Source organism: Podarcis pityusensis (genome assembly GCF_964106645.2).
Source record: "Podarcis pityusensis genome assembly, chromosome: 6".
Taxonomy (NCBI): Eukaryota; Metazoa; Chordata; class Lepidosauria; order Squamata; family Lacertidae; genus Podarcis; species Podarcis pityusensis.
This window is the reverse complement of record NC_138030.1, coordinates 70,878,000-70,896,197: the sequence shown is the minus strand read 5'-3', so window position 1 is coordinate 70,896,197 and position 18,198 is coordinate 70,878,000. Positions and strand designations below refer to the sequence as shown.

The 18,198-nt window shown below is 40.8% G+C and overlaps 1 protein-coding gene across 2 annotated transcripts in view; it reads right to left on the bottom strand.

Annotated features, from left to right (window-relative positions):
• Positions 1 to 18,194, bottom strand: part of HS2ST1 (heparan sulfate 2-O-sulfotransferase 1) — a 98,349-nt gene extending 80,155 nt beyond the window's left edge. The window contains exon 1 of one of the 2 annotated variants that reach the window (XM_081008776.1): positions 17,712 to 18,194. In XM_081008776.1, coding sequence (XP_080864902.1) covers positions 17,712 to 17,835 — 124 coding nt within the window. In that variant the 5' untranslated portion in view covers positions 17,836 to 18,194. The remainder of the gene's footprint in view (positions 1 to 17,711) is intronic. The other variant, XM_081008777.1, reaches the window with a different exon arrangement.
• Positions 18,195 to 18,198: the final 4 nt, after the last annotated feature.

Genomic DNA, 18,198 nt, shown 5'->3' with positions numbered 1-18,198 from the left:
GGTCTAAACAATACATACTGGCTGCGCTCTGATGATCTTTCCTGGTTTTACATGTCAGGCTTGCAAACTCTTCTTTTGACCCCTTCCACTGACATGGCAGCCTCAAAGCTTTATTCTGCTTTGCAGTAAACCAGAATTTGTTATGTCTAAAACAGGGATTTTTTTATTTAGTCCACCCAGGAATGAAGCACAGAAACAAGATTGTTCCAATGTAGCCACGTTTAAGAATGAATCCTAGTGAAAGGGTCAATGTGCATCTCTCTAGACAAGTCATGCAATTTTAAAGATTATCTAATAGTTCCAACATTTGTCATAAATATGTTTAAAGGTAAAGGGACCCCTAACCATTAGGTCCAGTCGTAGCCGACTCTGGGGTTGCGGTGCTCATATCGCTTTATTGGCTGAGGGATCCGGCGTACAGCTTCCGGGTCATGTGGCCAGCATGACTAAGCCGCTTCTGGCGAACCAGAAACGCCGTTTACCTTCCCGCCGGAGCGGTACCTATTTATCTACTTGCACTTTGACGTGCTTTCAAACTGCTAGATTGGCAAGAGCAGGGACCGAGCAACGGGAGCTCACCCCGTCGCGGGGATTCGAACCGCTAACCTTCTGATCAGCAAGCCCTAGGCTCTGTAGTTTAGACCACAGCACCCCCACATCCCTTTTATATAAATATGTTTAAGTCTACTTTAATGGGAAAAGTCTGTCCTACCCCGCCCCCGAAGTCCAGAAAATACCTATATATTTCAGTTTCAAACTGGAAGGAGAGAAGCAATGTGTTAAGCTGATTAACTAGTAACTAATAATAGTTTTCTTATTTCTATAGCTTGCTGTGATTAATATGGAAATGGCACAAGGTTTAGGTTAAAATAGAACTCTGACTAAATGGAGAGAACTCTGAGAGTATCATGCTGGCTGCAAAATGAAGCACATTCACAAGGAAGTCATTGTCCTTGAACGTAAAAGAGAGTAAGGTGTGTTTTATTATTAGAAAGGTCTTTCTTCCTATAAAATCCATAGGAGAGTTCAAGCCAAGTTTAAATGCAAGACAGAAGTTTGTTGACTGGCATGTCTGACATTCCAAATCAAATGTTTCATTTAGTACCTGAAGCCTTTGCCTGTATCATTTATTCATTTTTAATATTTATATTCTATAGTTCCATAATAGTATTCAGTACTATTGACATATTGTTTGAGGTTTGGCTAAAGCAGAAAGATGTACATTTGCAGAGCTCTCAAAACGGGAGCAGTATAAGCAATGTTTTCTATTTTTATGTCTCTGAAGCTCTGAGTACATAATTCCCATCTCAAACCATTTGTATACCCCCATCGATCTGATTCAACTAACTAGTCTTGCTAGCAGAAGCCCCAGCAAGTACTTCCCTAGCCCAATGGACTTTTCCCCCTCTCCACCCCATTCCCCAAAATTGGCTGGAGGGGCCAGAAGAACCTCCAGAATCACACAAGGGGAGGAGAGGGGAGATCATTTCAACAGGCAAGCAGAATGCTTATGCTGATGGACCATCTCCTTCAACTAGGTAAAATTTAACTGTGAATTACATTTAAACAACAAACAACCCTCCAGAGTCCAACAAGCTGAAGTATTTTGGGGTTTAAAATTTGTTACGTATTAAATTTTTCTTTCCTAACTCGGAAGTTCAACTGAGGAATGCTGAGCTGTCATACGCTATAAAAGGCCATGCTACAAAAAAATAAAAAATAGATTACCACCTCTTCCCCAGCATCTGGCTCTAAGTTGCAAAATGTTAACTATTTCAATATCAATAATATTGTAAAAATACACACAAAGATACTATGGTTCTGTATTCAGCAATATCAATAGAATGGGCCCAACAATGATCTACCAAGTTTGCATCACATTAATCACCTCCACTCACTTTGGTAGCAAGTTTATCTGCCACTGTTTTGGTTTTTTAAAACTATGTTGTTGGGAGTGTGTGTGTGCGCGCGAGAGAAAGAGAGAGAGAGAGAGAGAGAGAGAGATGGGGGGGGGGGAGAAGAGACAGAGACAGAGCAAGGGTTTTAATACCCAGTCACTTACAAGCTATTTTATTTGCCTTTTAATGTTTCGCAAGTTAAAAAACTGATCAAAAATATAAAATGCATCACTTAGCAGCAATTATAAGAATGCACCAAAATCATCTCGTAAAGCAGGAAGAAACATTCATTATGTATTTCAAGCATTTTATCCAATGACTTTACACTGTCATAACCATCCATGTGTCATGGAGAAACACCCATTTTTTAAGCAAATATCGAGTGTGTACATGACGTGGGGAACTTTGATTAACACAGTGCAATCATCAAACAGGGCCAAACACACATTTCCACACATTGTATGGACACCGTGTTCACACATGGAATACATGTTACAAAACCACTAGCTTGGCAATATAGTAGGCCTGCAATGTATGTAGGAGTTACATTCTGGGGACTGCATCTAAAGCCAAAATTGTGCATAGTGAAAACCCACTGAGTTCAGTGGCTGGTGGGATTGCCAAAGTCATTTTTTCGTTTTCCATTTTTAATTTTTGCCATACACAAAAAGCTGAATGCACACACACAAAAAGTTAAATGTGTGCAAGTTGCAAGTATGGTATGTGAGGATGGTAACCATGCTAAAAATCAAAGTCTCCATGAAGGACTTATTTTTTTGTTCCTCATGGAACTTTTATCCTACATTCTTGGTGTTAGCCAATCTGGAGGCCTGGAAAATATTTGAATATGAAATAAAACTTGCACAATTAGTCCACACATCAACCTTTCCTCTTATAAGATAGAAAATCTAATAAAGACTTTGAAACATACACAATTTTCATTGTGGGGGGGGGCCATAAGCTCCAAATTAAAACTCAAAATTGAGCCATTTAGGCCGTCTATCTATGGAGAGTCCTAAGAGTAGAGTTTATTTTTATTGTCATTCTAATTCACTTTTCATTTTGAAAATTCTTTGTTGGCGGAATCACTTAAAGCCCTCTTCACCTGCCATGGCACGTCCTAATCAATAACAAAAAACCAAGGTAAGACAATCAATGGCCAGTCATTCCAATGTGTTTTGAGAATTAAAGGCCAAACGAATCCTATTCATCACTTAGAACGTAGAAAGCATTGATTTTATATTTGTCAGAGTATTAACTACTGATGAAAGAGTTGGCCTGTGAGAGCCACAAGCTTAACAATTCTGTTTACCAAAGACCCAGCTTCCACAAACAAGAAAATCTTGCTTCATCCGTTTCGTGCAACAGGTGGAAACTGCATTTTGAAATGGGGATATCTAAAGCTGGCACAGTAATAAGGCATGGGCTATACTAATACAAATCTTATTTCTTATTCATAAAGCTGTATTACATTTTATCAGCTTGTCCTAAGTGTAGTGTTGCTTGAGCAAGACAGTGCAATGCACATTTAAAGACGCATCAACTAAAGAAAATGTCATTTTCAAGCCAAGTACATTTTCTAATATTAAATGTGAAATCTATTGTACCTTAAAATGGTCAAATGAGTTGTTCCACTAGCAGAAGACGGTGTAACAGGTCCAGCTGAAGCAAAGGGAATCCTCCCATCCACCCCACAATCTGCTCCGGAGGATTGGGAGAGTCCCAAGAACAGGGCACAAGGGACAAGATGGGAAATTGTTCCATCTGGCAAACGGAAATGTGTGTGTCGACAATCACCTTAGCACGACGTTGAACTCCATCCTATGAGTTCCAACACAATACCATCACATTCATGATCACTCTGCCTAAATGACGTAACTACCCTTGCTGGATGAAAATACCTAATTTAGGATTTGGATTCAGACTGACCATTTCACAAACTACAGCGCTCTTTCCATTAATACCAGGAACAGAAATCCAGCAGGGGCTCCTCATTGGAGGAATAGGGAGACAATCTTTGCAAACTCTTCCTTCCCCTACAACCTCCTGCATTGTATCTCACACTGCTCTACAGGCTTCCAAAATTTCCTCATGCACACCCCTTGCAAAATGAATGTCCGGATTCAATCCACTGTGCATTTGTGGGGTCATCCCCAATTTGTAGCCTTATTTTTGTTTAAAGGGTTTTTCTGGCCCAACTTTCTCCTAACAGAAGGGTTTACCAGGAGAACATTTCCAGTGCATAAAGGTCAAGTTCTTTTTACTTGTTGCCTAGGCATGAGTGTAGAGACTCAAACAATGAATGCTCCATTAAGAAACATGTACTTCAGGCACACACTAACCAAATAAGACTTACGCCAATAGTTTTTAGTTTTTAAAACTAAAGTATATAACATATGCCTACCATGTACTGGCATAACACTAATCAAGAACACACAGGGAAAAGCAAAAAAGAAACTTTAGAAAGATTTTTTTATATACAGAATTAAATAGCAGCAATCTACATAAATACAAACTTTTATTCAGATTACTGTCAGATAAGATTCAACAAAATACATTTCTCAATGATTTCTTGTGACATGCATAACTAAAACCAGGAAGACCTGCATTTTAAATGAAAAAATGAAAAAGTATAAACCAAACATTTAATAGCAATTAAAAATATTAGGACCATATGACAGCTATATCTTATCTAAACACGTAAATGTCTCATGTGGTTCATTATACATTTCTCTATGTATAATATAAAAACTGTAGTTCTAAAAAGGTCCGGATCAATGAATTACTTAAATTCTTCTACAATTTTATTTACAAGCTAGACTTAGTCTTTAGTTCTGAATAGGTTGAGTAGCTGCAGAACTCTTCATGAGTAATAGAGAACACAATTTTAAAACTGTAAGAATGCGATTCTAAGCCCATTGTTTAGTATAGGGCCATAAAATTACCCAGTTAGGTTGTATATTACAACCTTTATTCTGGAGTAGTTTCCATAATGTCAGTAGCAAGAGCAACTGGTTTGCAGATTGCTAGAGGAACCCAAGAGCTACCATGGGATTTTCAATAGGACCATTCAAAAGTAAAGTGATTGGAGGACTGCAAAGAAAAGCCTGGTGTCTAAAGGAGTTTGCACTTCAGAGTCTAGATGGAGTCCACACTGCAACATAACTGTGAAAATAGCCTATTCTAAACACACAGTAAATAAAATGGTATTGGCCAAGAAGGTACCATTGTGGCACATAGCTGCCAAATCACCCATGCCTTTACAATAAAAATTGCAACCCTCACAGTAATATGTTCAGACTTATTTCCCAAGAGATAAATCATCTTCTACTCAACAGGGTATCCTGAATTCCTATCCCGAAGCATGGGAAACAAGGAATACAGAATGGCTATATACAAACGCAGCAGAGAAGAAAATGAGAAGCACATCCTATAGGACTTGACCTATATAAACACAGCAGTTTCTCAAATGTTGTACTATTATATCACTCGCTGACAAAGCTTGAGGATGGGATTGACCACAAACTGTCAATGCCATAAGGCAACTGGGATAACACTTTCTCTCCCCCCCACCCCAAAAAATTCGAAGGCAGAGGCTGCCAGCTCCCTGCCTTATGTACCGGGGGGGGGGGCAAGATTCTCCTTAAGGTTTTATACTGCGCTTCTGTGCTTTTGGCATAATCTAGGTGATTCTTCCAAGATTTAGTTTGTGAAAAAGAGACCACCCAAATATTTCAACACCAGTATCTGCAGCAAAGATTGATTGTTCAGATGCCACACACCAACAACAGTGTAAATCCTTAAGTGGACACAACCAAAAAATCTACATATAAAAACCACATCTTAAGGGTAAAACACTTTTCTACATGTCCCAAAACTTCTGTGAGAAACCCAGTACTATGTGGAGAACTCAAAAGCTGTATTTTTGTCTACCATTCTGAACTTGTTCTGAGCGAATTAACACACCAAAGACTTTAGTGCCAAAACCTAGAAACTAGTTTTCAAAACAAGAGGAGAATTTTAGCTTATTATGTTATAAATTATGGCTACTTGAAAAAACACATCCAAATGTGCAAGACAGTACACAACCTTAATGTTTACTTCAATCTGCTAACACAAACACAAGTAACCAACAAGGGAAAGACAATATAAACCAGACTGAACAGTGGGTGGTTCAGAGAGCAGGTACAGCTGCAACACAACTCTAGAGTTGCCATATTTCAAAACTGAGCTCCCCCCAACACACCAGAAAACATGATTTGACTTGCAAAAGATCCAGGACAAAGTGCAGGCTTTCAGAAATTTTCCCTGGACGTCATTTCCACCTTTGAAATCCTGGTAATGTCCGGGAGAATTTGAATGTATGGTAGTCCTACACAACTCAGTCTGAGGCACCCTCACTCCTAAGGATCAATCGCGACTTGTCATGCTTCTCAACCAGTAAAAGCAGGGGTCAGGAAACTTTTTCAGCAGGGGGCCAGTCCACTGTCCCTCAGATCTTGTGGAGGGCCGGATTATATTTGGGGGGGGGGGGATATGAACGAATTCCTATGCCCCACAAATAACCCAGAGGTGCATTTTAAATAAAAGCACACATTCTACTCTTGTAAAAACATGCTGATTCCCAGACCGTCCGCGGGCCGGATTTAGAAGGCGATTGAGCCGCATCCGGCCCCCGGGCCTTAGTTTGCCTACCCCTGCTCTACTTCATTGTTCATTTTCTCTTCCTGGAAAGAAACTATTCCCTAACTTCAGGAACTATGTCCTCAGCAATTATTAATTTCATTAAAAATTTGATCAGGCAGAAATGGCATGCCTGTGTTACCCTTCCATACAGCCTTGAAAGCAAGCCACAAAAGCAACCAACAAAAAATCTTGCTAGCTGGCAGAGGACTTACAGAGAAAGATAGAGAGCTGCACTTCTACACATGGAGAAGGCGACTTCCCCCCTCCAGCAGTCTATTTGCTTTCTATGTGAGGTACTAAGACCCAGTGTTTGAAACTCCCATTGTACTAGTCACATTTTGTGACAGGGAATTTTATTAGCGAAAGCTGTTTCTGAGCTCCAGGTGCAGTAGTACGTCATGATTTCCCATTAATACCGCAGAGTGGAAGGAAAGGAGGACCTTGTTCTGCCTGCCCACTTCCAGTTATTCTCTGAAGACTGGAGAAGAGACCTTCTTAAGAAAAATAGGGGGTAGGCAGGGGAAAGACTAGACCATGTGGAAAATGAATGTGATATTTTAGCTGTAGTTCATTCATTTCCAGCTTTGTATTCTTGTTTTTTTAAAAAACGTGCCTGGACATTCCGATGTTGCTTCCGTAACCTCAGTTTAAGGTGCCATTTAGCTCCTAGCTTTCATATCTCAGTTTCTAACACTGCTAAGAGCAATCCATCCACTTGCTTCATCAACCGGCTCACTTGCCTACATGTAATTCCTGGTTACCTATGGCTAAACAGCCCAGTACTTAAATACAAAACTAATTTATACGTGAACTTGGCATGGTAGTGGATTAAACCTGCTAAATAAGATTACTGAGAGTAGTACTTTCTTCTTACTCTATCAGTAGAAAAAGTACAGCCTATGATTTACACCTTCTCTCTGCCAAGCAGCAGCTGAGTATATAGTCCAAATTTATTCTAGGAGATTAACTCTTGTAATCAGACCTGAGCCAATGTTTGATAGATTTAATTTCAGAACCCAATTCGGTATTTCAAGGGGAGAGAAAGTCCTGTAAGTTTACCCCTCTACGTTTGTCAGTAAAAAAAAAAAAAAAAAAGCTTCATTTGAAGTCAGAAGATGCTTTTTAATGATTTAAAAAAAAAAAAAAACCTAAGCAAATCCTCAAAAGTATAAAGACAGGATTATGTATATTATATATGCTGTGGAAATGAAGAAAAAAAAATACAAAACAATGCTGTAATTAGATTTTCAGCACCAAGAATGTAAGAATATGACAGCACATTCAGGAACTTAAACAGTGCCCTTTCAGTAATTGGTGTTGGCAACTGAAACAATTTTCTTTGTACTGTTAAATTGTCATTGTAGCACATGCCAAATATTTTAAATCCCTATACAAATCAGCATCAGAATTTAGGAGCCTGCATCAAACTTCGCAATTTTTATATTTTCATTTTTAACAAAATGCTGACATTCGTATCCCACACTGCCAAACCAACTATTGCCTCCTCTCTTCTGAAGCTCCTCAGACACCTCAAAATCTACTCCAGGGAGTTGAGCAGATTTTGGACTAGATTCTGGGGCACAAAGGAGACGGAAAGGAAGAGCAAGTCCCATTGCATAAGTGGCATTCTGCTTATGCAGCCTTGGATATGACCCTGAGTAGACTTACTGGCATCAAAATAGTAAACTATTCAAGAAAGAAAATCCAGGGAGTAACTTTCTATTCTCTCATGATGCATCAGAGAGCTATAAATACCGCTGATCAAGTTTGTTTTGCTGGGCTGCGCACAATTAAGATCCAACATGACATTTCAAATGTAATTTGTGTCAAGGTATTTATTCACAAGAAAGCAGGAAACAAACATGAATTAAGAATATGGAACAGATTGGTTTTGAACTAATTAAGCAGGAATATATGGAAGATGAGACTGAGAATCAGAAGCATGCATAATTTTCTAAGGACCTGTCACACAAGATGTTCAACGCAGGCAGAACAAACCATGACACAGTTGCTCCAAAACCCAGTTGTACTGCCTTTTTCAATAATCAGAGACATCAAGAATTTGTGGTAAATAAATACCACCCAACTTGAAACATGTGCATTTCTTTAAATGGAAAATGCTTAAATCATTTTATTACAAAAATGTAAGGGGAGATTTACAGCAACAAAAAAACAGCATATTACAGGTTTTATCTACAGCTTAAACTAGATATTTTAAAGCAAGACACTTAACTTAGAGGAGCCTTACTGCACTTTGCTTAAAAGCAATTATATATGTGGAGCACCTCACACAATTAAGTTTCTAAGAGACATGTATTTATATATTGGCTACACATTTAGAAGCTTTCCATAAACTCATTTAAGAGGAGGTAATTCTTCAGTGGGACCGGGTGGAAGCTAACAAAAGTAGTGCATTAATGTAGCTGAATTAAATATAATCTCTGGCAAGATTTCAATAGTGGTAACAAGCTTCTTCAATGCATCTGGGGGAAATGTGTCCTGTTATTTCTAGTTCAGAATGTTAATATAAAAGCTGAAATATCCTGAAAAGGAAAGGAAAAGAAACAACCTCCCATACCTTTGAGAATTCTTACCTTGTTCTCAACTTTGAGGTTTGCATACGTATTCACACCCTGGAAAGCCACAAGTTCTCAGTGCATAAATACCACATCCATGGATTTTCCCTTTACTCTTACAATGAAAGTTACAATGAGAAATTTTCCACATTTGTAGGACCTTTCAGTTCTTCCTAAAATAATCTATTTACCCAATAAAAAAATAACTGTTCTCAACTTCACTAATGCTACACCTAGTTCAGGGGCTGGAAGAATGGTGTCTGCAGAGGCCTTTACTGGCATCTGCAGGGTCTTCCCCATACCTCTCCACTGCCATCAAGCTTGAATGAAGTATTCTGTTTCAGTCAATGGACTAGGTAATGTTATATGTTTGGGGGAGGCGGTGGTACAAGAAGTCATACAGTTTGCAAAAACACTCTTCTGAGGACAAAGCCATATGCTTTGCAACTAACTTGTGGGCTCCATTGTCCCAAATAAAAACATCATCTATAAAATGTAATTAAGTTATTAAGAGTAGCTTGCAAGGTATGATTTAGGACAGCCTTTCCCAGCCTGGTGCCCTCCATATGTTTCTGACAAAAACTTCCATTAGCCCTAGTTAGGAAATCAAGTTGCAGAATATTATGCAAACATCTGCTTATACTGCCAAAGAAGTTGAAAGATGGAGTACCTACAAGGCAAATGCAAGATAGGAGAAGCCCAGATCAATTTTCTTGAATGCTTGTATATCCTAAATTATTAAAGGAAAGGGTTCAGCAAGCAAATAAAACCGTATGTTGAACTCTACAATAAATGGGCATCTTTTACAAAGCAATAATTTTGCAATTATAACATCATTATTTCATTCAAGATATAAGAATATATTTATCTACTTTAATAGCTAGGTTGTATTTGTGTGATATACATACATAATTCTGTCATCTATGTATCTTGCAGAACACTAAAAGACTCAAATCAATTTCCCCATTGTATTTCATCTATTTGCCAAATATTTTCTAGCTATGAAGTCAAGTCATTGTTCAGCAGCTAACAAATACTGTCAAGTTCTATTATGCCTCATAACTATTCAAGTTCTTAAAATTGCATTAGCATTTGCATATCCCAAAAATGAAAAACAATGTAATTTCATTGCAAATTCACTGTGAAACATTACAACCTTTCCCCTGCATTTCCTATTAAGGAAACAACCATACCAGATTCCATTTTATTTTTTCCCAGTCACCTTTTTCAACTGATCTTCATACTTAACCAATGGCTGTTAACAGACTTGCTCACTTGCCCAAATCACCAGAATTGATATGGGCTGTTGCCTATATTTTTAAGATGTACATATGAAACACTCTTTGAGAACATCCAAAAAAACCTGTAACTGACATGTGACTAGTAAGAAGTGGAAGTGGTCGCAGCTCAATGTTCACCAGCAAATGGAGCTGCTATTGGATAGCAGGAACATCTTTGCTGTTGCTGCTGCTCATACTACATCAAGATGAGGTTGGTTCATTAGTAAAACTAAAGTTCTGCAAATCTGGAGGATGCATACTTGAAAAATCCTGCACCGCTAAGCCACTGATGTGGCTCATAGTGGAATTATTGCTTTTAAGAATGGGGACAAAGCACATTGGTACAATCAAAAAAGTGTTTACTGGGTGTACTCTAGGCAGGGACCAACATGTTGCTTCTAAGTATTAATGATGTGATCATATATGTTGCTTCTAAGTATTAATGATGTGATCGTATATGTTGGGTAGAATAACTGCAACTCAGTAGTTCATGATCAGTTAATTACTAGGCTAAATTTAGGTTCTTATTCATTCCCATTTCACAACTCTAACACAATCACCCGTATTGCATAGAAACCGATGCAAAACTATGGTGCAGTTCATCTTCATCTTCAAACAGCATGTGAACTGCTACATATTAGCACCCACTATAACTATCATCTTCATAATATACACTAGTTACAGGCAGGTAGCCGTGTTGGTCTGCCATAGTCTAAACAAAATATTAAAAAAATTCTTCCAGTAGCACCTTAGAGACCAACTAAGTTTGTTATTGGTATGAGCTTTCGTGTGCATGCACACTTCTTCAGATACACTGAAACAAAAGTCACCAGACCCTTATATATAGTGAGAGGGTGGGGAGGGATATTACTTAGAAGGGTGGTAGGAATGGGTGATTGGCTGATAGGTGTGGTAAACCTGTTGACAACTGTTAAGGACTGCAATTGGTCTTAAAGGAAAAAGCAAGGGATGAGTTGGCTAAAAATAGCTTTATCATGTATAATGAGATAAGAATTCAAAGTCTCTATTCAGATATACATAATATACACTAACACTGATCTCTGTTCTCTGAGTGCCAACATTTATGTACCAGCACTAGCCATGTCCAAGTGGGGGGAAATCGGCAGACCCAGAGAAATCCCAAGGGTTGCATAAACAAGGAGGAAAGCAGTGTTAGAAACTGGGATAGAAAAGCTAAGAACCAGTGGCTCCTGGGACCTGGGTTGTGGGCACCATAACAGAATGCCTAGTCACCACCAGGCGGGGGCGGGGTCAGCAACACTTTTTTATTTGTTATTTTGATAAGCATGAACTAATATGCAATTCACATAAGTGACACATTGTTCATGTCACATTTTTAGCAGAAATTGTTAATACATGTTTAATTTGGTGTTTACAAGAAAAATATTGTACCGTACTTCAGTTTTCAAAACATTATTCTCTTTATTGTTAAACTCCTTAACTTATTGTTTATCCTTAACATACACTTCAAGGCTTCAAAGCATATACATTTGTGTAATCCTTGAGTATCAGCCAGATGCAAAAAATTGCACCCAAACCTTCGGAGGTGCTCACAAATGGAGAATCTTTAGGCACAAAATGCACCTGGCGTCCTGCTAATACAAAACCCTGGAGGAAACCCCAAGCATTTGAATGAAGACTGAGCATGTTTAGTGGATATAGAACGCTGACTGACTGGGGTAGAAGGAATGAAAACCCAGGTCAGGGGAAAGCAGTGGTTGAAATTATGAAAAAGAGACACCTCACATTAACATTTTATTGGAAGCCCCACTTGTACTAATATTCAGCAGGGATACAAGGCACCTGAAAGTACATGCAACACATACTAAATAACAACAGAAGAAATACCATAAAGTGAAGATACCAGAGAGGATACAACTGAGAGAAACAACAAGGCGCCCTCATGTTGTGAGCAACTGTGTAGGTGCAGATAAAGTGTAGATTTTGTCCAAGTGAACAAAAAACAGAATGTACACAGTTAAATACACATAGCAACTACATTCACGTATCACATTACGACAGGATTTCCAGCTTACCATGAACAAGCAGGATGCTAGTGCACACAGCCTGTTTAGGCTCAATTTGCTTCTCCCTTTAGACAGTAGGTAAATCAAACCAGAAGTCAAAACTAAGCTTGGCTTCTTATGATGTGCAAACCTGGCAACCTAATTTGTTGCTTCCAGAACAAGCCGGGGTTGAAACTTGCTTACAAACCTTGCTTATTTCAGAGCAACAAACCAGGATGCTTGATTTGCACATCATAGGAAGTCTGGTTTAATTGTGCTTTCCTGGTTTCCTTTACCTGCTCACATGAAGGGGTAGAGGGAGTGAACAGGCTGTATTAACTAGCACACTGCTTATTCACAGTATGCCAAGAATCTTGACCACTCTTTCATATTGAACAAACAAGGCATGCAGGCTCTAGTCATTTAATTGAATTTTCAAACACCTCCATTATCAAAATATGCACACAGCACATATCTTTGCACTGTTGTGCTTTTTAGCATAGGAATGCTCGCAACAGAATACTAACTAAATTCTAACACATACTAATTTGGGAATGTGGAGGAAGGTACCTTGTGAAAGCGATTTCCATTTATACCAACAGAGGAATTGTGGATTTAAGATGAACTGCATTATAGATGTGTGAAACAGAATGTCGTCTCCGAGGAGGAGGAGGAATACAACATCTCATCATATAGCCAGTTATTTTGTGTTATTCATGTCAGAATGAGAAGCCCATTTTAAGTATAAACCACACTTGCCAGAGTAAGAGAATGCTGTTTCATCAGAAAGTATCTAGAAAAATTGTTCTACAAGCAGTTTTTTTCCAAGCCTCCAAGATATATTTTCTGCTGTCATCGTTGAAGTCATACAGCTTTGTTTGTCACAGCAGAAATGAAGCAGACATTCAAATTTCAATTGAAGAGGCAAAAATAGCAGTCTGATTTATCATACTAAATTTTACATATAATACCATGGACTTGTTCTTAGTTCTTTTAATGAAACAGCAGTTATTGTAGTCAAACTACAGACTTGTTCATATTAGCCTATGGAGACAACTTTCAAAGAACAAAAGCACTTTAAAGAACTAGAAAGATTCAATTGCTGAAAGGAATATAACAGCATGAACACAACAGAATTTAACTTTTATTGGCTGCCAGTTCACAACTGATGTTATGTGGATAATTTCTTCCTATTAACAGATACAGACAGCACCAGATAACTTTTGTTGTTAACTTTCCGGTGCTGCTTCTGTACAGATGTTAAAAGTAACTAATATTATTTACTCAATATTTTTAATTTTATTTTTTGTTTATTATGTAACAAATTAGCATTTCTTTTAACAGGCTAAAGGCAGCAGCCCAAAGGAGGGTGGGCAAAATTAATAGTGCTTTTATTGATAATTAAAAAAATAATAATTTAGAATTTGACATTTTAGAATTTAACTATAATGACTGTACCTAAATATATTATGCTAAAAGCTGTAGCTCTCTTAAACTTAACCCATGGCTCTCAGCCACACATATTCACTTAAACATGTTTTTTGTATAAAAAATCATGAGGAAACATACTTGACATTTTCATCTCATGCATTGTATCCTCATGTATTAATTTTTAAGACTTACCTCCTAGAGGTTGAGAGTGGCAATCACCTCATGCTAGAATCTAGGAGATGCTACCTTCTATCTTGACAGGATCATCCATTGTACCCACCTGGGTGTACACGACCCGTCTAATTATTCAAACTCTATGAACTACACATAGTTATTACTCTGCCGAACACCATGAAGTCACCATTGCTCAGGGTCCATTTCATTCCAGTCCTTTTTTGGAACATTTTGAAGGCTCAAGTCTTTAAGGAAATTATCTTGCATAGAGTCCCTCCGTGTATAGAGACCACCAAATAAAAACTTATTTATTCCTCAATCCTACCCTATCCCCATAAATAATTCTGAACCACAACATATATGCAAGTTGCATGGTCTAAAAGCTACAATTTTTTTGCATACCAATATGCTTAACAGCATGTTTTTCCACAAAATGCAAATTACAAGTCAAATTATTTCCTTTTAATTGTGATTTAAATAATGATTTCATAGAATGACAGACCTGTAGATTTGGAAGGGACCAGGATAGTCATCTAGTGCAACTCCCTGCAATGAAGGACTCTTTCAACCAACATGAGGCTCGAACCTAAGAGTCTCATGGTCTAACAACTTAGCTATCCCAACTAAATAAACCAGTTCATCCTGTTTTGAATATAGGTAAAGGGACCCCTGGGACGCGGGTGGCGCTGTGGGTAAAACCTCAGCGCCTAGGACTTGCCGATCGCATGGTCGGCGGTTCGAATCCCCGCGGCGGGGTGCACTCCCGTCGTTCAGTCCCTGCTCCTGCCAACCTAGCAGTTCGAAAGCACCCCCGGGTGCAAGTAGATAAATAGGGACCGCTTACCAGCGGGAAGGTAAACGGCGTTCCGTGTGCTGCGCTGGCTCGCCAGATGCAGCTTGTCACGCTGGCCACGTGACCCGGAATTGTCTGCGGACAGCGCTGGCTCCCGGCCTATAGAGTGAGATGAGCGCACACCCCTAGAGTCTGGCAAGACTGGCCCGTACGGGCAGGGGTACCTTTACCTTTAAAAGGACCCCTGACCATTAGGTCCAGTCATGGCCGACTCTGGGGTTGCGGCACTCATCTCGCTTTATTGGCTGAGGGAGCCGGCGTACAGCTTCCAGGTCATGTGGCCAGCATGACTAAGCCGCTTCTGACGAACCAGAGCAGCGCAAGGAAATGCCATTTACCTTCCCGCCGGAGCGGTACCTATTTATCTACTTGCACTTTGACGTGCTTTCGAACTGCTAGGTTGGCAGGAGGTTTTGAATATAGGCAACAATAAAAAGAGAAAATCAACTTTTACTCAAAAAACTTACTGTGTTAACTCCCTTATACTCGGGATTTACACTCTCCTAATAAAGACAATCTAAAACTGTTGGTGTCAACTTCTCAAGGGACAAATTGAAAAAAAAAATTCCCTGTTACCACTTGTAACAAATACCTCACAGAAAAATACCTTCGTCACACGCATATGACATGCCACACACTTAAGGGCTAGATTCACCTAAGGCGTTCCATTAGCGCAATGGGGTTTTCCCCACCTCCCCTATGCCCCCACTGCCTATAGGGGAGTCAGGATAATCCACAGAACAGTGCACAGGGGGAGGAGAGGAAAATCCTTCCCTCTGGCAGACTGAAATGCTTGCACTGATGGAATGAGCGCCAGAGCACTATGAAGAATTGCTCCTCTCTTTCAATCCAACAGATCAAGTTCAATGTCAGTTATTTCTGTAGGGGTAACTCAGGATAAGGCATTCAACATGTCCTCACATATCAGATATAACAGTTATTTTGCCTGCTTTTTGTTAGTAAAGGAATAAAGAAGAAGAAGAAGAGTTTGGATTTTATCCCGCTTCATCACTACCCTAAGGAGTCTCAAAGCGGCTAACATTCTCCTTCCCCTTCCTTCCCCACAACCAACACTTTGTGAGGTGAGTGGGGCTGAGAGACTTCAGAGAAGTGTGACTAGCCCAAGGTCACCCAGCAGTTGCATGTGGAGGAGCAGAGACGCAAACCCAGTTCACCAGATTACAAGGCTCTTGAGCACTACCCCACACTGGCTCTCCCTGGAAGAGAGCCTGTGGAAATGACCTTATTTTTCCTTGCTTTGTGTGGATACAGGCAGATAGACACAACCTGGGTAAAAAAGAAGGTTCCAACTGAACACATTCATAGAAAGGAATATAGGAGCCAATAACAGTCACTTTTAATATGAGTTTACATCCTCATTTTTTCGTTTTACTCCTGACACAGTGAGAGTTGAGAAATAAGTAATTTTGTTAAACAAGTAACTTTTCATGAGCATGGCCCAAGAACTTGCACATCATAAAAACTAGATGAACAGCGCTATAGAAAAATCTTCTGGACCTAACATCATATATCATAGCACACCTAACAGTGGGAAAAGTCTACGCTTACGGAAACACATGGGCCTACATATATACTTACTTACACACACATGCACACATACACAAATTATACATATCTAAGCTCTATTAATTGTACAACTATTTCAGGGAGGGAGGGAGACTTGTTCTGTCACACCCTCTCTCTACAATCACTAACTTGCCTATCTAACGAGTCAACCCACTTCCACAAAGTTCAAACCTTAAACAAAATGTGGCCATTTCACAGGTTTCCAACAGTGGAATGATAAAACAATGAAATCTATAGACTGCCTCTAAACATCACCGCTATTTCTCAGCACCAGTGGGCCACACTGGTTTCCCTGAAGTCCTCTTCTTCCAGAGCAGCAACCCCCCCCCCCCAAAAAACCCCAGAAGGTAGGTCCTTTGTGGAGATAAACTCCAATGTCTTTCAGCAATTTTGTTACTGGTGGGGAGAAACGCACATAAAGATTGGCTCCAAACCCAATGCATGCCGCCGCATCATAGAACCCTAGAGTTGGAAGGGACCCCAGGGTCATCTAGTCCAACCCCCTGCAATGCATGAACCTCAGCTAAAGCATCCATGACAGGTGGCCATCCAAGCTCTGCTTAAAACCCTCCAAGGGAGGCGAGCCCACAACCTCTAGTGGGAGTTCGTTCCACTGCCAAACAGTTCTTACTGCCAGAAAGATTTCCCCCCTGAATGTTTACTCAGAATCTCCTTTCTTGCAACTTGAAGCCACTGGTTCGAGTCCTACCCTCCCGAGCAGGAGAAAACAAGCATGCTCCCTCCTCCATGTGACAGCCCTTCAGATATTTGAAGGCGGCTATCCTACCTCCTCTCAGTCTCAGCTAAACATACCCAGCTCCTTCCACCGCTTGTCATACGGCTTAAGTTTCCAGACCCTCGATCATCACGGTCGCCCTCCTCTGAACACGTCGGCAGCCCACCTTCTTGCGGAGTTCTCCTCCCAAACCGATTCCCGTCGTTTCGAGACACGCGCGGGAACCGACGGCGATTTTTGCTCCTCCAAAGCCATTTCTGACATTCTCCCCGCCCGCCCGCCCCCAACAAACCTACCCTCGATATCCCCATCTTTACCCCTCTCCTTCTAGTTCTGCAGTAGAACGAGGGGGCCGCCGCCCTCAGGAGGAAGGTAACCTCATTTCCACGACACCGATTCATCCAGACCTGGTCGTCCCCCCCAACCCGGCCAGACACCTTCCCCAAGGCCGCCCCTCGCTCACCAAGCTTCCCTCGGGATTCCTCCAGCTTCTGGATCTGGTTCTCCAGGAAAAGAACAGACACGCCGAACGCCAGCACGGCCAGCAGCTGCAACTTGGGCGGCAGCATAATCCGGAGCAGCCCCATCGGCAGCAGCAGCCGCAGCAGCCGCCCAGCAGCAGCCGCCGCCGCCGCCGCCCGCCTGGTCGCACGTCCGCCGAGGGATCACGACATCACGCGAGGCCCGAGCAGGGAGGCCGGAGGGAGCTTCGGCTCGGTTGTGAGGTGGGGGGCGGACACCACACACACACCGCGGGCGAGGGAGGCGGCGCCGGCGGCGGTTCACATCCCTCGGGAGACGTCGCGGCGGCGCCTCAGTGACGGTCCCTTCGGCCACCGACACGTCCGAAGAAAACACCTCAGCGGCTCCGTCAGCGACTCCCGCTCGCAGGCACGAGCTCAGCCTGCGCGCGCTGCTCAGCAACCGAACGCCCGGGCGTCCTCACGCCC